General features: G+C 45.7%; 2 protein-coding genes and 2 long non-coding RNA genes across 10 annotated transcripts in view; 2 read left to right on the top strand and 2 right to left on the bottom strand.

Annotated features, from left to right (window-relative positions):
* ASAP1 (ArfGAP with SH3 domain, ankyrin repeat and PH domain 1) overlaps positions 1–4338 on the top strand; it is a 144056-nt gene extending 139718 nt beyond the window's left edge. For all 4 annotated transcript variants that reach the window (XM_064397184.1, XM_064397158.1, XM_064397175.1 and 1 more), the window contains one exon: positions 1691–4338. In XM_064397184.1, coding sequence (XP_064253254.1) covers positions 1691–1765 — 75 coding nt within the window. In that variant the 3' untranslated portion in view covers positions 1766–4338. The remainder of the gene's footprint in view (positions 1–1690) is intronic.
* Positions 4024–9424, bottom strand: LOC135285172 (uncharacterized). The gene is made up of 3 exons (XR_010350146.1): positions 7930–9424; positions 7671–7813; positions 4024–7557 (listed from the first exon to the last, which is right to left on the bottom strand). It is a non-coding gene; the product is annotated as an uncharacterized LOC135285172 (long non-coding RNA).
* A 304-nt stretch (positions 9425–9728) lies between these two features.
* CYRIB (CYFIP related Rac1 interactor B) overlaps positions 9729–22446 on the top strand; it is a 94991-nt gene continuing 82273 nt past the window's right edge. For 2 of the 4 annotated variants that reach the window (XM_064397117.1, XM_064397097.1), the window contains exon 1: positions 9729–9874. The gene's annotated coding sequence lies outside the window, so the exon portion shown is untranslated. The remainder of the gene's footprint in view (positions 9875–22446) is intronic. The other 2 variants (XM_064397075.1, XM_064397134.1) reach the window with 2 other exon arrangements.
* On the bottom strand, positions 13739–20660 carry LOC135290067 (uncharacterized). Its single transcript, XR_010352787.1, has 3 exons — positions 20247–20660; positions 15251–15308; positions 13739–13980 (listed from the first exon to the last, which is right to left on the bottom strand). It is a non-coding gene; the product is annotated as an uncharacterized LOC135290067 (long non-coding RNA).

The following is a 22446-nucleotide window of genomic DNA, read 5'->3' as shown; positions in this document are numbered from 1 at the left end:
CAGCCCCACTAGGTTTAACTTCATTGCTGGCTCATACAGCACATATTTACCCATGTCCCTCTCTGTAATGCACATAGCCTGTCATTAAGGGAAGAAGTGGTGATTCTTACTCCATGTAACAAATTTATACCCTCCATGAAAAGGAGATGTGTAACTATCTTCAGTTCACCCAAAATGTTTAGTTATACCTACAGGGGTTGCTGGAAATCTAAAGAATAGTTTGCAATTGATGCTATAAGCTGGTAGTTTTCTTCTTAGATGAGAGGCAGATAACATATTCTTTCCCTTCTTCCCTCTTATGCTCCTTTTTCATACCGTACTCCCCCTGTTACGGACTGCACATTGTTCAAGTGCTAACACCAGGTTTTTGTCAACCCCACGTGAAGGCTCCTGCCTTTCAATCCAGCTCATGTCCTTAAAGCCCTGCTACATCATATTTCACTGCCAAAGAATTATTACTGTGGATAATGAGACAGATTTCATTTGACTAAAACAAATCCTAATTGTAATGCTGCCTGTGATATCCTAATCTAAGTGCAGCACAACCTTTGCTGTTTTGTTTCCAGCTACGTTTTTCTCTCACTCATCATTTAAGTGTGGAAGATTCTCAACTGCAAAGCTGATACCAAAAGAGCAGTGCCCAGTGAAAAGTGTGTCTGTGTTGCCCATATCTCCTAGTCCCTGATTACTGCTGCATTCCCTGCTGGATCTGTTTTGTGAAGTGGCTTTTTAAGCCCCTTGGGGACATGTCCAGCAAGTTCCACGAAGCGCCCCAGTCTGAGTGTTTCTGAGAAGGGAAACAAGGGCTGTTGACTCATATGCTTCAAAACTTTGGCTCTCCAAGAGGAAATGGCCAGCCCTATATGTTTCCCCTTCCCATTTTGTAAGCTTGTGGAAGAGGAAGGAAGGTACACCATTATTCTGAAAGTAGTGAGCAGCATTGAGCAGGGTGAGAAGAGGGTTATGTAGTCAGTCAAGGCTGCTGCTCCAGTGCTATTCAACAGTTGTTTATAATTATGTATTTTAAACAAGGAAATTTCATATAAAATATTCCGTTATTTTTAATGTCTTTGAATAAGTTTATTAGCTATTTCTTTATAAATAATCATTATGCAGAAGATGTAGGTACTTGTAGCTTAATCAGACAACACTGTGATTTGTTATAAACACTAGTATGCACCTAAATCATTAGGTGCATACTAGTGTTTATAATTCAATGAGAAAACAGCTGGGCTTTTATCACCTTACGTGAAACATGCAGATTATCATAAGTAACTTCACAAATATAGCAGACAATTCCCTTCAGTGAGATGTTCAGGATTTATTCACTTAACTGAGATAAGTGGTTTGTAGGGATGTTAGTGAAAATCTGTCTATTAGACAGAAGAAACTCAGGCTTCTTGTTTCAGTGAAGTTCTTGAAATTCAGTGATGTATGTTAAGTTTACTAAAAAAATAGTTTTGTTCTCTTGAGATTTAATTGGCTTAATTTGTCTTATTTATAATATGCTTGTGCAATTTCATTTTGTTCCTTTACATAAATTCAAATGTTAACTAATGTCTGCTTCAGACTGTGCAAGAGGTTCTAGAGGCTCTGTGAGCAGTTGAATGAATGCAGTCTGTGAAGTCTGTGTGTACAATGCACATCTATACATATATGTATATATGTACCTTCTTCTCCTGTGTTGCAGATTGGCCACATCGAAGGACAGCCAGAGAGGAAAGGGGTGTTTCCAGTGTCCTTTGTGCACATTCTGTCAGACTAGTCAAAACAAACAAATCCTAAACTTGAGCATTGCACATTCTTCATGCAAGACGGGCTTTTTAGCAAAAGCGAACGCTGCTGCCTCCCTGTAATCCTGTGCACAATTGTATATATAGCTGCTGTTACAAATTAAGAATTCATTTAAGTTTCACCTCATGAGGTTGAATTATATGTATTGTAAATATACTGTGTTATTCTGCCTTTGCCAGTATTATGGTAGCCTTGGAACCTGGCACGCCTTATTGGGTTTGTTGAAGCCATCCTGGGCATTTAGCACTTCCATCTCTGTCCGTGCTGTCCCACACGTGTGGACTGCCAGCTTTCCAACATAGGTGGTCTCTGTCACCCACGTAACTGTACAGAAATGACTGTTCCTAATAACCTGGTATTCTCAATATACAATTAGCAGAAAGTTAGAACGAGTGAATGGTTTTGGACAATTTAAAGATCAGTCTGCAGTTCATAAGTGTATGCAGTTTACAGCTATGAAACCCACTTCGATATTTATTTAATATAGTGCTCAGTTAAGTGTAATTATGAAGACAAATATTCACTGACTTTACAGATAACAGTAATGTTTTACAGTGTGCATACAGCATTTCATGTTTATATTATGTGGACCTATGCCAAACTGTGATTGCAGTTCCCCTGTGATATTACCTCACTATAAAAAGTTACAAATTTATTTCATTTGAAAACTTACTTTAATGAAAATTAGTCATATTGTTCTTTAGTAGATATGTGTGAAATTTGCTGGTTTCTTTCACTGAATTCTTAATAACCAAGGACTTCTAGCAAATGTTTAACTGTTGACATTGTGCATGCATTTAGATGCTTACTTGAAACCTGCCTTTGTACAAAAGTAGTACTGTAGTCATATAGCTACATTTGAGGAAAAGAACATTTTAACTTAATTGCTATTCAGGTTAATGTGAGCTTGCAGCAGTATTTGTTTATAGCTAAATTGGCTCTTTGAAAAATGATTTTGTGGATTTTTTTCCTCTGTCTTCAACCTTGCTAAAAGTTAGTTACCTAAAATAATTTTTTTAAGTGGTGATATAAGGATAAATTTAAATTACTTTTAATGCTCTAAAAAGTGGAAGCTAAGATGACCTCTCGTGCATTTGATCAAGCTGGTAATGAAAGATCTCAGATCACAAGGATAAGGCTGGTTTTCATGGAGTTCACCAAGCTGTAAGATGTAATGGTCGTAACCCAAAGCACAAAGTAACAGACATATGGTCACAAAAATCTTTGGAAGGCTGCATTTGACCTGAGGTTTTTGAAAGTTGGTATAAAGTTGCATTGCCAGAAAACACTTCAATGTATTACTGGAAACTTTAATTTCCCGTGTCACTTCCAACATAATTTTTCATCTTTTGAAACATCATGCGGTTGTGTTTTTCCCATGGTTTGTCTGTAGCAGGTTCCATGATTTTCATATGTAGTTTTGTATTACTTGCTTTAAATGTTATTTTGGCTTCAGTACCTAGTGCTGCTATTTCAAAGCAGATTGTCTTGGCTGCATGGAAAGATTTTCATTTCATAAAAGCATATCTCAGACTTTCTGAGGACTTTCATTTCTAATACAGTTTTACAAGACTGTAGTCAGTGAATATTTAATTCTGTTTGTGGTTAATTTAGAAACAAATATCTGTCTAAATCCCACATGAAAAAAAATGCAAAACATTTATCAGCTATTAATGGTTTTATCATTTATTTTTAAAAAATTAAAAAAAAAATATGCAATGAGTGAGAGAGCCTGCTGGCATCTAATCTTCAGTATTACCAGCTCCAGTATTTCAGACTTTATTCTGTTTTTATGGAAAGGAAGTCAGGTTTAGCATTTATTTAGCATTCCATTTTATCCATTACTACAATGTTTTAAGTTGCATTAAAGAACAAAACCTATTCACTTTTGTGGTCAATTGTATTTTTAAGTGATCTTGAAATAAACTGATAAATGCAAATCATATAAAGAAAACCTAGGCATGTAAAATTATGTAGAGTCAAATGTCTATTCTTTTCTACGCTCTTTAAAATAGTATACATATGCATTTTATAAAATTAAATTAGTTCCATAAGGAACAATAGTTCTGTTTATTCTGGCTTATTGTGGGTCATAAGAAATCTGAAAATGTATGATATTGATTGAGTTTAAGTACAGTATTATATTTGAACTCAATGAGCCACTGTCTGCAATTTTGTATATGACATAGTATTTGGAAAGTCTAAATCTTTATGGAAAATTAGCTGATAAAGGGTTGGGGGGAGGGGCAGGGGAAGGTGCCCCCAGAGGGGGAAGTTTGCTCTGCAGATGATGTCTTATTTACTGTTGAACAACAGTTGCTATTTATTTTTTTATTACATAGTACATCAACGTGTACAGAAATCAGATCTGGTCATGCCACTAGTTAAAATCTTGACTTCTCATTGAATGTTAAGGTAAAACATCAGTACACATGTCTATTCACATGTATTTAATGTGACAGTTTTTGAGTACTGTATGTGTTAATTTCTACTTTTTTAATATTTAAAATTGCTTTTAAATAAATGTATTCAGTTGATCCCAGATATCTGAACAAGGCCCTTTTTGTCAACTGGAATATCTTCTAGGGAGAAAGTCTGGATTCCAAACAGGTAGAATTAAGACACTTCAAATGTTTTCTCTTGAATATAAAGCACTCCTCATATAATTAAATGTGTATCTCTTTAACAGCTGTTAAATATGGATGCAACTGCCTTTATCTGGAAAACTTTACTTACTAAAGTTAGCATCAAACCACTTGTTTTGTCCATGAGTTTCGATTGCTTTCTCTCTGGCCTCAGCAGGCTCTGTGGGCTCCCAGCCCCCTCTGTGTTGTTTCCACAGCAGCCCGTGGGGCTGAAGGAGCCATTCACAAACCCTGTCTGTGGGCAGGACCTCCCAGCCCAACAGCAGCTCTCACACCAACTAGAGCAGTACTAATCTTTCCTGGATGGAGTGACTTCATTGCTGAGAATTTCAGGCCTGACCCAGCTTGCAGAGGTTATTTTTCCCCCATCCCTGACTCAGTTCTTGGATGTTTCTCATTTAAGACCCATTCCTGTCAAAGCTACTCCAAAATGAACAAGTCACTTGAAATTGCTAGAAAGCAACGAGAACATCCTTTAGCCAGAGGAAAAGCTGGAGTGTGGAGCTATCAGATCTGGTTTGTATCAAGAACAGTAGCTGCCACAGCACAGGGCTCAGGAGACTGCTGTGGTGAGAGCTTCTTCAGGCTGGGTTGTGGCACTGGTGTGATGTCCCACCGTCACAGGACATCCTGCTTGCTTTGTTTGGAGCTTTCAAATCTACGTAGGCTCAACATGGGGGGGTTGGAGTGGGGAAATATGGATATGGGGCAGGAGAATCAGTCTAGTTAAATGTGCTCTTTCTCAATTTCTACTGTGTCACAGTATTTCAGACAACAGCACTCAGAGAGACATTGATTCCAACAGCCTCTGTTCTCTGTCCTACTTGTATTACGTGTTCTTCAGTGACATGTATTGATTTCTTTTCCTAAGTCAAAATTGAGGTGGATATCTCATATACTGTTTGGAGCAGCAGAGAACAAGACAAATATATGCCCAGAGAACTCCTTGTTGTTCAAAGTTTCCTTACCCTTCTCCTGGCAAACCTAAAGTTCACAGTTAAACAGAAAATTGGCAGTCTATACTAGTGACAGTGGTGCAAATATTAAATACTAAAGAATGAAACTCAAAATAGCTTCCCACTGCACAACAAAAACCAAACAGTTCAGCTATATAAATCTGATTTATTTTCAGGTGCTTCCCCTCCCCAGAACTCTCTGGTTCTGTGTGATAGTTCACCTGAGTATGCATAGAAAACAACTTCATTTTCCCATGCTCCACACTGTTACATACTTTCATGCCACTCACACCCTGGACTGGAAACCTTCCTGTGCCATGAAACCAGAACTAGACAGAGGAGCAAATGTCTATAAGTAAATAAAGTTCAGCTTCAGGCCTTACATTCTTCAGAGAGCTTCTCACCTTAAGATTTAAGGCTCTTGGGGATGCTTTTATTAAACCCTTTAGCCCTTCTGAAATAGCTGGAGGCTTTTCAGGTGGATGCAAAATGCACACACAACTGTAAGATGTTTTCCTCTGCATAGCTGCAAGACAACATTTTTCTTATCTAATACAAACTAACTATTCTAAGTTGTCTTAATGATACTTTTAGGGCTACACATAACAAGATTTACAGCTCTGTCATCTGCTGAGGGGTATGCTCGGGTTTCTTCTTGAGATAAGCTAAGTGCTGTTTGTCAACTCGTGCTTAAGCTGACCCCCCCGAGCTGCAGCAGGCACAAAACCTGCACGTCTTGGCTGGTTCTGGTCAGCTGCTGCTCGGGAACAGTAAAAACGATAGTGTGTCATGGTACAGGCTCTGCCTTGTTCCTCTGTAAATTACAGAACAGATCCTCCCGGCAGCAGCAAGGCGGATGTCTGCTCCACTCCTTTTGTAATGGTGGGGGCAGGGAGGAAAGTTTGTGACAGCTGTCACATCTGCTAAGCTGTCAGAGCAGAGGGGAAGCTGATGGGTCATTTTCTGCACCACCTAAAGGATGTTTTCCAGCCTACCTGGAACTTTAAATCCAGTGTTGACTCTATTAATGCTGTTCCTACCAGTTTGACCTTGCTTCTTGTAGTGTCTGATCAGAAAAATCCCTTCCCCTTGTGCTTTTTGCTCTTCTCTGAAATGCTGTGTGGGACTAGGTCCATTTCCACGTGGGATTTTTTTTCCCCCAAGGCTTGAAAATAATTTTGTGCCTAGCTACCACCAGAAATTATGAATCTGATTTCTCTCTTGCAGTCCCATTGAGTAGATAAATCAACTCTGGGCAGTCAAACACAACTAGAATGGCTGTATTAGAGGTTGTTTCTTGTATTTAACTTTGTTCACTTCAAAACAGTAGCATTAGGCTTTGTTTTTTGATAACTAAATAATATCCCCAGTCTTTTCCTCAGGGAATGCTCCAGGAATAACTTAGTCCCTCTGCCTGCAAATTTACAAGCTTAAGTTGCTCTTAAACCTATTTTAGTAATGTTTTTCATCTCTCCCTGCTCTCACATCCCTGCTACAGTAGATGTCAACAGTCCCTCTGAGGTGGGGTTCTTAGTCTGTAAATAAAATAGGTATCAGAAAGGACTGAAATATGCGCCTGAACTTCAGATTGAAGGAAAGACAAGGCACCTTGAGCTGAATGTGCACCAAAGAGGTCAGCAGCTGTTTGGTGATTAAGCAGGGGTTTATTGTGGTTTTCTGTTGGAGCCTGCAGATTTCCTTAATGACCTGACACCAGCGGCCACTTGCTGCTTTAGACACCTCAAAGACAAAGCAGACGTTTTTTTCCAGATAAGTAAAGGTTCTACTGTCTGTAATAATTTGTCTATTTGGCATCTTTTCCCATCTGTGGCTCCAGATCTGCATATCCAAATGCCTTCCCTTTATTCCCTGTAGGGTCTCAATTCAGAGCTCTAGTCCCACTTTAACAACTGTAGGCAGGAAAGCCAGAGCCCCAGGCAGCTGACCAGTAAGTGAGCTGCAGCCAGCCACATGCTCTCACTTAGCTGAGACTTTTTTATTGTGTGGAAACCAACCCAGGAGCTGGAAAAAAAAGCCTTGTGGAGCAATTTCAGGATCTCTTCAGTAGTTTTGACCTCTGGATAGAAGCATAGGGATGAAGGCCAGATTGGTGATCCAGGATACTCCTCACTCTGTTCTCCCTACAGGAACTGGACCAGGCTCTGCAGAAAGAAACAGGAGAACAAATGCTAAACTTGCCTTGATAGGGTGCACAGAGCTGCTTAAAAGGAACATTTGGCAGTGTGGACATCTGGAGAGCAGGAAACCTCTTCACCTGAAGTGAACTTGACACCAAGTGATGCTGGAAGATGAGGAGTTCTAAGACTTGGCAGAGTATAGAAACAGATCTGAGCTCTACAAGGTAGTGATGTGAGAAGAGCAGGGGATAGAGGCCATCACAAACCACAGCTTGGACACCTGTGAAAGAATATAAATGACTCCATTGTTGATGGATTAATCACATTGTGAAGATTAATCACAAGGAATCAGCAGCTCTCCTGTGAGCACTGCCTCTAGGCTGGCCATATACTCACCTGAGAGATCAAGGAAATGCAAACCTCTGTGAAGTGAAAGTTCCTTGTCCAGGAGAAGCAGCAAGATCTTCGCAAACAACACTTGGGGTGGGAGGGCAGCAGGAGAGAGAGACCACCTGGTCAGCATTGAAGTAGCTGCTGTAATTGCTGGGCCCTGAGAAGGAGCAGCAGGGCCCGTTCCTCCACATTTGGCTGTAAGCAAGGAGGTGCTGCTGCCCTGCCAGAGCAATCTCTGGCTGCAGCCTCACAGAGGAGCCAGAGCCACCCTTAGATGTGGTTCTGGCACCCCCACTTCCTCCTTGAAGCAGATCTGGAACAGTCACCTTGCTTAGGGACAGACCATCCTTTAACTTGGCACTTATGTTTCCAGACAGGTTTGTCTGGATGAGATGCTGGTGGGTCCAGCAGAAAAGCTCCTGTTCCCCCTTCCCTGCCATGATGTAAAGACATTTAAGAGGGGAAAAAAAAAAAAAAAAAAAAAAGAAAAAAAAAAAAAAATTTGGAGGTGGAAAACCCCTCTCTTAAAACCCTTGAGAGCAGAATTTGTTCCTCTCATTTGCCCATGGCAGTGTTCCACCTAAATGTTTTTCATGCAAAATGTAACCCCTGGTAACGTTTATTTAGATGGGGGCTGCCAGGGGTCACCACTTCCCTCTGTCTGTAGACCAGGAACCTGCTGTGTCCATGATCCCCAGCTTTAGCTGCTTGCCTGGTGGAATGTAAACAAAGGCACCGAATGAAGTACTTCTGCATAGGGGTCCCAATACCTATGGGACTTCTCTGCACCCCAGCCTCACTGCTGCCCACGTCTCCATCTCCTTTGGGCAAAAGACAGGACTTGTAGCCACTGTGGTAAGACCTAGGCCTTGGGGGCTGCAGAGTGAACCGAAGCATCACAGCCCCCCACCAGCAACTGAGGGTAAAGCTGGGAAGCAAAATGCCATTTAGAGAAATTACCTTAAGACATGTTAACAACACCTAATCCCTGTCCCTTCCTGAAAGGGATTGATGGTGCAGGAGAACAACAGCATCTGTTGCTGAGGAGCAGATGGAGAGGCCGTGTCCTGGGGGGACCCTCACTCCTCCTGCAACCAAGATGTCATCAATTGTCAACAGGATGGAGAAGATGAAGAAGAGACAGAACAAGGTGCCTCAGAGATGTCACAACTGTTCTGGACTCAGGGTGTAGCTCTAGAGATGGAAGGAGCTCTTGGGGTTTGAAGAAGAAATTAGGCCTTGATGAGTTTTTTCTTTGATCCTCCAAAGCTAGTCTTACAGACAATGTCTCACTGAAGTGGCTGGGCCGCCAGGCTGGATAACCAGGCCTTGACCACAGCAGGGTCCACCGCCTGCATGTGGGTTTGCCAGCAGCCCCGTCCCAGGATGTCGCTCCTTCCCTGGGCACAAGCCCTCAGCCCCAGGTGCTGCTCGGGCCAGGGCAGCTCCAGCAAAGCCTGCAGCCAGGAGACTGGTGGAGATGGCTGGTTTTGTCACACACATTTGAAGCCTGCAAGGTGCTCCCTTCCCATGGCTGCAGAGCCTTGCCCGTGCTCCGCTGTGCTGTGTGCGCAGCCCGTGAGGGCAGGGCCATATCTGGCTCCTCACGAAGGGTCTCTCCTGGCCCCGCGGGGAGGATGTGGGGGCTGATGCGAAGGCTCTGACTGTCCCCCATCCTTCACCCCCGCCCGGCGGGGTGAGCACCCCGCGAGTGCCGCCGGCCCGCGGGGGCTGCCCGGGGAGCCGCGGCCGCTGTCCCGGGGGCGGCGGGGAGGGAGCTTGTGAGGGGCCCGGGGATCGGGGCCGGGCGCGGCGAAGGTGCCGGGGCCGCCTCTCCCTCCCCCCGCGCCGCTTCCTTTTATATCGATGCGGCACCGCCGCCCGCAGCCACAACCTGCGGCCGTGACGCCGCCGGCAGCCGGAGGGACGAGGCTGCGCCCGTGCCCAGGTAAGGGCTGCCCGCGCCCCCCGGGCGGGCGGAGCGGGGCGCGGAGGCAGCGGCGAGGGGCGGCCCAGCGGGAGCGAGAGGGAGATGGGGATCGCCTGAGGAGCCGGAGCGGAGCTGTGGGGTGGGCGCCCGTGGGGAGCCGCGGGGCGGAGAGGAGCCGGGAAGGAGCCGGGGCAGCCCCCGCCCCGCTGTCCCCCATCCCCAGGCGGGAAGGCGCAGCCCCGCAGAGGATGCTCAGCACCGCCCGGGCAGCCCCGCACCTTCCCGGGCGCCTCCCGCGGCGCCGGGTGGTCTGTGGGGCCGCGGAGGGAGCAGCGGGGCGGCCGAGCTCTGCTTCCCTCAGGGCACGGGGACTGCGAGGCCGCCCGGGCCGGGCGGGTCTGCTCCGGCTGCGAGGGGTGACAGGCCGGGCACGGGGGGCCCTGTGTGCCCTGGGTCCAGGCACGGACGTGGCGGATCCAGCGAGCGGTGACAGCCCTCACACCAAGGCACACCATCTCCAGTCACTGCCGGGGTGAAGCCGAGCAGCAGCACGCCGGGCTGGCCGGCCTCAGGAGGAAGCCACGGCTTGGTCCTGTGTGCCATGGGGCTGTGTGTGGCTGTCCTGGGCTGGGAGCAGCACTGACCGTGTTACATGGAGGCTTTTTGTACAGATGCTGGGTGCCAGGCCCAAGACTTATTATTCGTCCTCGTTCATGCAAATATTGCACCTAAAAGTTCAGCCCAGCAGGCAGAAATGTGCTGGACTGGCTGGCGAGAGGGTGAGCACTTCTGCTTTGGGGGATCTGGTACTTCCTCATTGGGCAGGAACGGTGGTGTGGTTGTGATCATGACTCTGTGTGAAAACTACCCCTCTCTTGAGCAAGCTGTAGAGTTTCAAAATGGTTAGTGCTGAAACAGACTAGCACAGAACAGCCCCTAAACAGTGAAGATTGCCTGGCTGTATGGTTTGGAGCAGAGTTACCCTTTTGCCATTTAAAAATGAATTCTTATTCCTAATAACCATTTTTAATATATGTAAAAATGTATACATTCTTTAATTTCAGACCCAAAAAGCCATGAGGATGATGCTTATCCAGTGTTTTGTTAGGTATGTAATTAAAAGAGTAGAAAGGCCTTTTCTTTTTTTATTCAAACAAAGAAAACCCTGCATCTGCACCCCAAACTGAGAAGTGCTTTGAAGAGATGTGGGATTTTGGTGGAACTTTAGTGTCCTCTTTGTTTCAGAGCTTGGACTCAGAAAACAAGGTGGGCAATGGCTGCTGCCTGCCTCTTTGAAGCTGAGGAGGAGAGAACGGATGCTGTGGGGAGTTGGGGAGTGTTCGTGGTGCCTACATGTGCTCTGAAGGGCTCTCTCAGGTGCACACAGACACCCCGAGTCATTTCAGTGCTTGGCTCTGCTCAGGGTCATCTTGCCTTAGACAGCGGCAGCATTTGGCTGCATGGCTCCTGCTGGGTTCCCTGCTCAGCAGGGATCAGGAGCCTGTGCCTGTCCAGGCAGCAGGATGCTCTCCAGCTGCTGTTGCAGACAGCAGTCCCTACCTGCTGCTGGCTCTTGCTCTCTGGGAGCGCTGCTCAGGCCAGGGGCCTCACCAGTGCATCTCTGGCAGCTGTCACTGCTTGCATTCCCAGGGTCAGTGGTGTGGTTTCCTCCATGGCTCAGCAGGAGCCCCTGGCATGAAGGAGCTTTAGAGCAGCTCTGAGGCACTGCTCTGCAGGGAGACTAGGAAGCACTCAGCATCCAGTAGAACAGTTGTACCAACAGGACTTTTAAAGACAATTCCAATAAAGTCCAGAGCATCCTTTTCTGTAACTGAGATCGATAGTTCAGACTGCTCAGCAAAGAGTGTGTGTGATGGATTTTCAATAATCAGCACAGCTCAGGCTTGAGGAAAAAATTGTTAGGCCTCATTCTGTGCCTCTAAATGTGAGTGTGCCCAGCAAGAGCACTGGGAGAGGCTGATGCACTGGGGGGAGTTTAAAAACATTAATACTGCCTCTGAGCATGGCAGGGCACAGCCAGTCTCAACTCCTATTTATTTCTTTGTACTCAAAGGTATCAGAGGATACGCGGTGGCTCACAAAAATAAAGACTGGTATTTGAGATACTTCCTGTGCTTGTTGGAGAGAACAAGGCCCAGAGTATTTTGAAAGTAAAAGCATATTTCCTGTGAAAAACTGCTGAAGTGACGTGCGAGGTTGTTTCGGAGCTGGAGGCACAGGCGATGATTCAGGCCAGCAGTGTTGGCAGCTGGGCTGGTGTGGGGCCGAGGGGAGGGTGCTGAGCACCAGCCTGTCTAAACCTGCAGATAGGGCACAGGCACAGCCTCGTGTGCTCCTCTTGCTGCCCTGGAACAGGAAGACAGGCTGTGTCCTCTGGCTGCAGACAGCCTCAGGGGCTTGATTAGGGACCAGGTATAAGCAGACCTGCTCTGGTTGAGTAGGTACCTGCTCCACAGAGAGCCAGTGTAGCTCTCTGGGCTACCCAAGCACAAAGGTGATTCCATTGTGGTGTCAGGACTGCTTCTGCAAGCTGAAGGTCATTCCTGCATTGCTCTCTCTACCCTGACTTAGAAAGACTTGTCTCTGAGGTTAGTTCAGACCAAGACCTGTCCTCCTGATCGTCTGCTTTAGGTTTTCATTTAGTGCTTATCATGGCTGAAAGCCTGCTTATCAGCTGAATCACTGCCCCCATGCAGACCTGCATGGCTCCACAGGGAGCTGAATCCAGCTCACTGGCTCCCAGGAGCCTTCTCTCCCCTGCAGCAGCTCAGCTTTGAGGGAGGAGGTGGCTGGGAGCAGAACACAGCCCTGACAGTCTGCTGGAACACAGTTGCTGGAGCTGGTTTTCAAATCTGCAGCAGGGCTGTATCTCGCAGTGGGTAGGAAGCACTTTGCACAGTGTCTGCAGTTACTCAGCTGTTGGAAACCTTTGTTCTGTGCTGCTCTGTGTGGAGCTTGATATAGCTTGGAATTTCTTTTTTTTTTTTTTTTTTTGGTACTTTTTTTGGTATTACTGTCCTTGCTGGGTGTATTTTAAAACAAATACTACACACATGAATTTATTCCCTTGAGGTCTTTCTGCACTAGAGATGCTCAAACTGAGTGTATGTGTGACCTTGTGGTAATAGGTGGGATAAGTCTAATAGGTAGCTTTGGTTTTCATTCCCAGCAGTTTTTCAGGCGACGCAAGCTGCTTTTCTATCATAAAAATTAATTTCTCCTAAAATTTCTTTCTAGAGCTGGGTTTCCTATCTCTTTTGCAACGATGCTCTATGATTGATCTACCCCAGGGTATCCAGTGGACAAACTCATTTCTCAAAGGCTTGCTGGATAGAAAGGGGAAAAAAAAAACAAAACAAGTCTTCTGCCTACAGCAGAAAACAAGGCATTTTGTTTGAGTTTTGCTAAGACAGTCTTTGTCTCAGCTGAGAAATAGAACCCCCCCCAATCCCAAGCATCTGCCTTGTTCCCAATCTCGAGGTCAAACCTCCTGGCCACAACTCTCTCTATTTAAGAAAAAGATGTAGACACAAGTTGTAATCTGTGCTACGAAAATCTAATCTGTGACCTAATTTGTTGTGATACCATGAAGAAGCTGTCAGCAGCAATCATCGTAACCCGTGGCACGGATGCAGTGCCGCTCTCCACGAGCGCCCGCTCGCGCAGCCCCAGAGGAGCCGTGTCACGCCGAGCCAGTGCATTGGGCTCCTCCACTGACAAGTCTGGGAATAATACAACTCTCAGGTCACTCTTGTTATTCTTTTAAATATGGAAGGGGTATAAGCAGTCTTACTACGTGTGAAGGGAACCTCTTCTGAGGATCCCTGTGGAGCAGGCTGGTTTGAAACATGTGGGAAGGAATAAGATGCAACTAAAACAGGACAGTTTTCTGTGCGTGCCATAATAGCTGTTTACCTGTCTGTTGTTCATTTTGCATGACCATGGCAGCAGCTTGGATGAAGCCAACTCACTGGGTGAGTGGTTAGAGGAGGGACTTGTCTGAATAACTTCTCACCAGTGGGAGCTGTGGTTGCGTGGGCTGATTCTCACAGGGCAAAACTGGCTGGCTTCTGGTACAGCCCCTTTGGGCCAAGTTTGTTGTCCTGTAAGGAGAAAAAACAAGACCTTTTTTGGTGTACTGCTGAAAACAGCACTGTCAATCTTGCTCTGCAAGACTAGAGAAGGAAGGAAAGGTTTACAGGTCAGGAATACACATGTAATAGGCTGAAAAACTAGGAACTGTACTCCTAGGTCCCTGCACTGCTACATCTGTCAGGGAAAAATCATGCCTAAGAGACTACTGCTGTATGAGAAGCAACAGAGCTGGGCTTCCATTTTGATTGTTCTAGAAATAGCTGTATGATTTTTTTTTATATTATCCTTCAAATGCTTTATTTGAATGTACTAAATTAAAATTTACAGGGGCACGCAGTGTGTGGACAACTGCTAAAATCCATGTCTGGTTAGTGAGACCATCAATCCATTTGGACTTTGAGATCCAGTAAAATGCATGTGCATGATCTGCGGCCTCCCTTTCTCACCCTCACTGGAGCTACCTGTGCTGCTGTTAAGGCATTAGATCTCAAGACATCTTCATTTTGAGCCTCCTCTTTATTTTCAGTGCTTTGTTCCCTAGCATACATTAGGTGTATGTTAGCATAGAATACTTTCATTCTGGTAGTAATTTGTGTGTTCTTTTTTTTTTTTTTTTTATTTCAGTGTGCTTTTACCCACCCTGAGCACTCAGAGCTCAAGTTTCAATGTGTTATTTGTTGATTTTTGTTCACTCCAGACTTTTCCCTCCACCCACTCACTTCCTCTCACAAATGTTTCCTCATTTCACCACTTTTTCATACCCATCTAGCACAGGGTTACCTCCCACTGCGGGCAGGCTCAGCACTTCATCTACCTCAGCACTTCATCTACCGTTCACCTCTGCGGGAGATGGGTGACAGATCCTGCTGTGAGGGGAGGAGCAGAGGAAGGACAAGGTGCTTGCCCATGTCAGGGAAAGGTGCAGTGGCAGGGAGAGGAGGTCTGGGTGCAGGTGTATTTTTGGGCAGCAGGACCAAAGGCATGTAAGCAGGGTGGGTGTATGGGTGGAGGGAGTGAAGGTGGGGAGTGCAGATGGTTTTATTGTGTGCTCATGATGGGGCACAGCACAACCTCTGTGTGTGCACAGCTGGCAGACAGCTGGGCATGCTGGGCTGGGAACTCTGAGGTTTGAGGAAGGTGCATCTCCACACCACTGTGCAGCCTGGCCAGAGGCTCTCAGCAAAGCACAGGCAGCTGAGGTGGCACTTGTGATAGCTCCAAGTTTTAATGTGTAATTTTGTTCTGTCTGCCTTTTATTTTTAACAAAAGGTTTCTCACCTCTCCTTGGACAGTGCCAATTTCTTAACCACAAGGAGTGCATCTGGCAGCTTACAACCTGTTAAAAAGAGGAAAAAATACCATGCTGAAAATAACATGTCTGTAGTTTTAAATTAGGTAAGGGCTAAAATTAGTAGGAACAGGCCTGTCTGTGTCTGTGCAAACCGGCAGAGAATTAACATTCATCTGATGCTGAGCAAGGCAAGCAGAGGTTTGCAGCTCACACTTCCTTCGCCTTGTCCCACTCCTGTCCTTGCAGCTTCGCCTCCCCGCAGGGCTCAGTCACCAGTTAGCAGAAAGCTGTGCAGATACCACTAACCTTGTGCCAATACTGAGTGCTACTTTCAGCACTGTGAAGTGTTAGCAACAGCCAGAGCATTTTTACCACACTTCTTTCTTTTCTCAACTGCTGTGAGTGCAGCTTTGGATGCATCATGCCAAGGTCACTTGTTTTCAGAGCCCTGGATGTGGCCTGAGTCCCATGCTGGGGCCCGGATCCACCCACCATTTCCTCGGTGAGATAGGAGCCCCCGAGACACTTGTTTTCTCTTCCCAGCTGTGGTTTACTTTCCTCTTCTGTAATTGTGTTTCTGTTAACAGGGCTGCAGTAAAAACCAGTTACTGAATTATTTACCTGACAAGAATAACTCTCGGGTGGTTTGGTTCTTTGCAGACTATTTTTCATCTCACACCCTGGTGTTGTTTTCATTCACAGCATGACCCATGCTGCAGGTTTATTGGTGCAAGGTAAAGTGTGCAACAGACTGGTGGGGTGATGTGTTTGAGGGAGGGAGAACAGCAAGAGCCTTCACCTCTCCCCACACTTCCCTGGGACCTGCTGTGCTAGGCCCTGTGCCTACTGCCTAAGTCAAACTCCTGGGAGTGAATGTTCTTCCCCCCTTGCATATCCAGAGGAATCAGAGGTCACTTGGAAATCAAAATTAAACAATGCCTTAATGCAGCTTTGAAAAGTTTACTCAAAGGGCTGGCGTTGCTCCAGTGCGGTGAAACTGGGGACCTCCCTCCTGTAACAGCACCAGAGAGGCTCTGGTTTGGCTCTTAGTGACCAGGGGTGGCTGCTGAACTTCACCGTGGGTGGCAGGGCTGGATTCACACTCCTTGCACCTTGCTCCCAACCACAGCATGCACAGTGCAAAACCAGGGAGGGTGGACTGCATCAGGCTCGCTGCTGCCCAGAAAGCCCTGGCAGGGATTGTAGTGGAGGCTTGTGAAGTGCCCACACTGCTTCAGGCAAGGGACAGGGACCATCCCCAAATGGGAAAAGCCACAGAAGACCTGGACTGACTTGTTTCCCTGGGTTATACCTCCTCTGAACTATCCCACGGAGAAACAACTGGAAGCTGTCTCTGCAGGCCTCATCCAGCATCATGCTCCTGGCAGTGGACAGCTATGTGATGCATGATTTATGTTCCACCAACTCTGTGTCTTGACAGAGACACGGGGACAGAGTGTGATGGGGAGTGTCTCTGTGGTCTGCAAGCTCTAGGGATGATTTGGGCTTCCATGGTGGTTTGTCTGAATCAGTCAACAAAACTCATAGATTAAAAACTAGGAGCCCGATTCCCAGGAGACTTCTGACAATCCCAGAACTGAGGAGAGCAGGTGCTCCTGCCTGTGAATCCTAACTCTCACTGAAGGGCTTGCTGATGACCAAATACCATCTTCTGTGCTTTAGTGGGTATGTCAAGCATCCTGCTTACATTGAAACATTAAGAAATATTTACTGTACATGTTAGTGTCCTCCTGTCAGTGCACTCTGAGGATCACAGATATCACTGGCCATGGCCTCCTGGAATCCCTCAAATGTGAATGAAGAAGCCACTCCCATCTCTATTTGAGGACTGGGACCATGTTTCTTTTCCAGGATTACTGCCTTGAAAGGAGAGGGTTTTAGGAGTGCCTCCAAGTTGCAAATCTTATACCAGGACTTCTTGTGCTGAGGATCCATAGCTGATATAGCCTGGTTACTGGTGTTACTATAATTGCATTTATGAGCAAAACCTGCTTTAGGTCCACTTGCACCCATTCTAGGCCTACTGCTACCTGTTTGCCTGGACATAACATGAATCACAACACCTCTAAAATACATTTTTGCATTGAGGTACAAATGCATCTAGGACTTGTAGCTGCTGTTTATACCAGAAGAAAAGGTCTTTTAAACTTGTTGAGGTTCTGTTTGGTCTGTCATCTTTTTTTTTGTTGTTGTTTTAAACTAAAGTACCTGATGTGAGAAATACTTGGTGGATGTACTCAGAACTCTTGTTCTGTGGAAAGGTCACCTGTCTGGGGACTGTGTCACCCCACGTGCTTTTGCACAGGGCTCTCAGGAGATCACATAGCTGGCACAGGAGCAGTAAATTCTTCCTCCTGCAGATGCCAGTCAGTTTGAGGAAGCAAGAAAGGAGAGCAGGGACCCAGAAGGACAACACTATGTTCAAGTGAGCATATAGAGCACTGATCCTGATAACCTTGAGTGCCCACTGAGCCCGCTGGCAGGCTGGAGCCCCTATCCAGAGCCCTTGGAGATGACCATCTGATCCAAGGCCACCAAACAGATCATGCCCTATCAGCACATTGCCCAGTGCTGCATGGGTTTGGAGCTGTTCCTGGGAAGTTTTCATAGACCTGAATATAGTTATTTGCATGTTGCACAGTGTCTGGGCTTTTCCTCTTCCTCTTAGCTCTGTTGGGCACTGCTGTACAAGTGTCTGCAAGGGAAGTTGTGTTCTCAGTCAGTGCCCAAATTGGTGTAACTTCCCCTGGACAGTGGCTCCCAGAACTGCAACCCTGTCAGCACCAGCCCTGCAGGGGAAGGGGAAGAGCAGAGGCTGCTCTGCAGGGGGACTTTGGTGAGGAACTTCCCCTGTGTTTGTTCTCCTCCCCTAGTTCCTCATGCATGAGATGATCCGAGTCCTCATGTTCCCCGTCAGGTGACATTCACCAGCTGGGGTTTCTGCAACAGGGGATGCTCATGTCCACTTGAGAGGAGCCATGGGCTTCCTGTGAAATCCCCTGCGGAATAATAGCACACACACCATCCACATTACTACCCATGTGTCCTGCATGCCTCAGCCTCTCATCAGCCCTGCTACTGGGAGAGCTCTGGGGGGTTACAGGTGTCCTTGCTTCTGGGGGAAACCAGAGCCAGCCTGCTGGGGTTCAGCACAGGGAGCAGATCCCCTTTCACTCCCCTCTGATGGGAGCCGTCCCACCTGCTCAAGCCCAGAGAGACAGGAGGGAGTGAGCCATGTTTCTGCCCCCAGTGCCCTGCCTGCAGCCACGGCAGTGCCCCCCAATCCTTGGTTCGAGGGCAGGAGGTGATAGTTCACACCCAACTCCAACCCACCAACTTGCCAAGCTGGTCTTCCTCCAAAGTTGCCCCATATCTGCTTTACCCTCTTCTGCAGGATGGAGCTGAAACCAACATTCAGGCTTTGCTGTGTTCCCTCAAGGTTTGACCTGCTCACTCCCTGTCAGCCAGTTGTGGGTGTGTTCTAAATATTTGTTTAGATCATCCTTCTCATAATTGCTGAATAGTTTCTGAGCTGGAAGAGCAGGCAGAGCATTGGCCTGGGAACAAATTTAGCTACCTCCTCTTGGTATGTTTTTACTTTGTTTTGTTTTCTTTCCTGCACTATTTTGTTGGGCTCCAATCCTGCAAATTTCACTGACATCGATAAAACACTGACAATTTCCCCAGTGGATCTCAGCAGGATCAGAACCCTTTGGAGATGAAAGCACATCAGATTGTGTGAAAGACATATTTTCAGAGGTCACTGAAATTCAGTCCCTTGTTCCAGAGCCTCCTTTTGCCCTAGACACTAATATTAAAAGTGCAGTAGGTGAATTTAGGTTCCAGCCCCATGAGAAGATACACTAGTTAATACAGAGAACTTTAGAAATTGTCCTTACTCTCTCTGATGTAATTTTTATCCCTTGAGTGAACAGAGATTAAAAGATAGTTGATGAGCATACTAAACATTCATTGCACATTTCTCTTCCAGTATCCAGCTGACCTCAAATCTAGAATGAAATGAATTTGCATTTGTTTCTAAAAGTATCTTATTTTGTGAATCAAAATGTCAACACATTTGAAAATGGTCCCACATGAGACATTTGTATCTCTTGGAGTTTAAATTGCTGGATCAATGTCCCATTAATACTAAGGGTGTTTAAAGGACAAATTCTCTGCCTACTGCAGTGAAAATTTACCCCGAGGTATGACATTTCACCTGCCACTGAGCATAAGACTGTTGAATATAATGGACCGGAATAGCAAGATTTGCACATGCTGGTAACAAAAATGGGTGAGCAGCAGATCCCATTACAGAAACCTTCCTCTTTTTTTTTCCTCCTCCTTTTTCAGACATTTAAACTTGCATGCTCTTTGCAGCCTAAATTACTACACTATTCAGAAGCCTGTGCCTGAATTTGGGTACAGTTTAGTCATGTAACATATGAGTGGATAGAGAGACCCCCGAAAATCTTCCACTCAAAAGGGTGCAAGGAAATGAGAGCACCAGGGTACATCCAAGGTCTTGTGGCACAAAGCCTGGCTCCAGCTGGACCACAGAGCTATGAGCCCCATCACATGCTCTCCTGGTGGCAGCTCTGCTGATGGACAGGGCTTTGCCACAGCTCATCTCTGCCCTCACCATGGCTCTGTTCTGAGGAGCAGGAGGACAGTTGGCAGGTCTCGACCCCCTCCTCCTCAAATGAAATACGGAGACAACTGGACAGAGCTATCAGCAAACTAAAGCACTGCAATCATCTGAACCCAGGGGCCCAGTGAGCTGAGCCTCAGGCGAGGCATGTTTACCCAAGGACATGCCAACATAGCCCAGGAGAACATACCATAAAATTGCACCATACTGTCCCTCCCTTGCACTGTCACAGGAACCAGATGCCAGGATGGAAAAGCACCAGGAGATGAATAAAAAAGCTTCAAGTGCCAGAGAGCCCTGCTCAGCCCTACCTTCTGCTGCAGGCCATCTATGCTTCCCAGCATTCCCTGGTCTCCTGCCAATTCCCATCAACAGCTGTGGTTTGTGGTTGTAATGCTCAGCATTTGTCTCCTCTTTCTCCTAACAGACCTGCCCAAAAGCTGGATGTGCAGCATGTAGCAGTTCAAGAGTCCCAGGACTCCCAGAACTGGCCTCTAACTATGAAAACAAATCTTTCTTTACTCCTTTATCTTCTCCAAGGCCCGAGACATTGCAAATGTGGGTTTGTAAGGTTTCTGGGCCCTTCTGATGGCATTTGTGAGGAAAGGTTACATAACACAGTGCTTTATAATACATAATTTTCTTTCTTTTAAAGAACAATAACGTGCCAGCAGTAAAGCTAAAGCCGCCTGCTTACTGCCTTTAGCAGATGAAATGTTCTTCACTCCATCCAGTTTCTGTGTCTATGTATTGCTGTTGGGGCTGCAGCTTGGGTAGGAGCAGCTCTCAGATGTTAGCAAGTGTCTGTTAGGAATCTCACTCCCTGTTTCAGGAGGCCCCAGAAGTTCATTAGATGTTTAATAGCTTCCAGTCACTGCTGTGCTGGATGGACCTGAACTGGTGACCGAGGGGGGAAAGGTTCTCTCACACATTTACAAACCCTGAGGCATCTGCTCCCCAGACACAAATTTGTCTAATTCTCCTAAACCACTGATGATCTGCCCTGAAATGATACTCCCATTCCCTGAGGAAATCCCTTGGGTTGATATCAAGTAGATAGTTATTTTTGGATTCTTTCCCAGAGAGAGTGCACTGTATTGCTCTGAACCCTACACACTAAATAAATATATCATCCTACTGTAGTAAAGGTCCAAAAAGTTTTATTGGAGGGGAAACAGATTATTAATAATTAAGGGTAGTTCACTGTATTGGTTTTGAGCCAAGTAAAGCTAATAGAGCTTTTTTATAGCAGAGATAAAAGTGTAGAATAGTGAGACTGAATTGATTGCATCATTTAATGCAATATAAAGGCAATTAATGAATTTCAAGGGTTAACTCTGCATTAAAGTGAAAGATGAAGCCCACAAGCAATGTATTAAGAATTTTTAAAGATTAGCAAAAGTAAACAAACAAACAAACAAGCCCTTTTTGATCAGCAAATGTCTGTATTTTTTTCTTCCTTTTTATGAGGGAGAAACTCATATGACCAATATTTTTACTTATTTTATCCTAAAGCTCTGGGTGGTTATATGTATATGTGTGCTTCTCCCTCATCCCCTTTTAGAATAAAATAAAGCCTTTACAAGAAGGTGATCAGTGATTAATTCTAACAAAATCCTCCTACGCCTGCCTTCAATTTTCTTGTGGCAGGGATGGACAGTAGTGTAGAGGGAACAGTATTGGGCAAACACTTTTGTAAGAAAGGCTCTAAATGAGGAGAGTTCAAAACTGCTATGTGTTTGGACCACATCATGTTGTTTATTGTCTACTCAATTACAATTTCTTAATTTAAAAGTATATTTTCTATTTCTCCGCAATACCAGAAGAACATGATATGGAAAAGAGAAAACAGAATCGCTGGGTGATTAGGTGTACTAATGAGGATGAGGAAGGTTTTAAAACATTCTGCACTGAACAACTTGAATGTTTATTGCAGAATAAACCTGCAGTCATTCCCTCTCACTGACAGACATTATATTGTAATGTTGTCCCTTTGCAGCCTTTCCCAAACCACCCACTTCTTCTGAAACCTTTGTCCAAGTCTCAATATGACGTGAGGTCTTTTTCTGCACCATGGTCTCCCACTCTCTGCCTCATTTCTTGGTAGCCATTCAGTCTTCCAATGGGCACACGTGCCCCTCTTTGCCATCTGGCCACATTCAAGTCCTGAGTGCAGCCCCCTCTGCACTAAAGCCAAGCTTGTCCCACTCAGCTGCAAAACCTTTCACAAGCTCAGGGGCAGTCTGTCATCCGAGCAGCAGTGTGTTGTGCCTTAGGACAGAAGTGACCCCATTAAAACCATTTAGAAGCATGCACACTTATGACTGGCTCACTGCCCTTATGCCTCTCCTTGCTCTCACGTGGTTCCCCAGCCCCTCTCATGTCCCTGCTTAAGCTGGTCTTCTTTCAACGAATCACAGAAATGTTGTATTCTCTACATCTGCCCCTGCCAGCCTTTTAAAGTAAAATTCAACTGATAAACAATTAATATTAAAATAATAATGGCAACAT

This window comes from Passer domesticus, chromosome 1 (assembly GCF_036417665.1).
Source record: "Passer domesticus isolate bPasDom1 chromosome 1, bPasDom1.hap1, whole genome shotgun sequence".
Taxonomy (NCBI): Eukaryota; Metazoa; Chordata; class Aves; order Passeriformes; family Passeridae; genus Passer; species Passer domesticus.
Note: the sequence above shows the minus strand (reverse complement) of the source record. Positions and strands in the feature narration are given on the sequence as shown.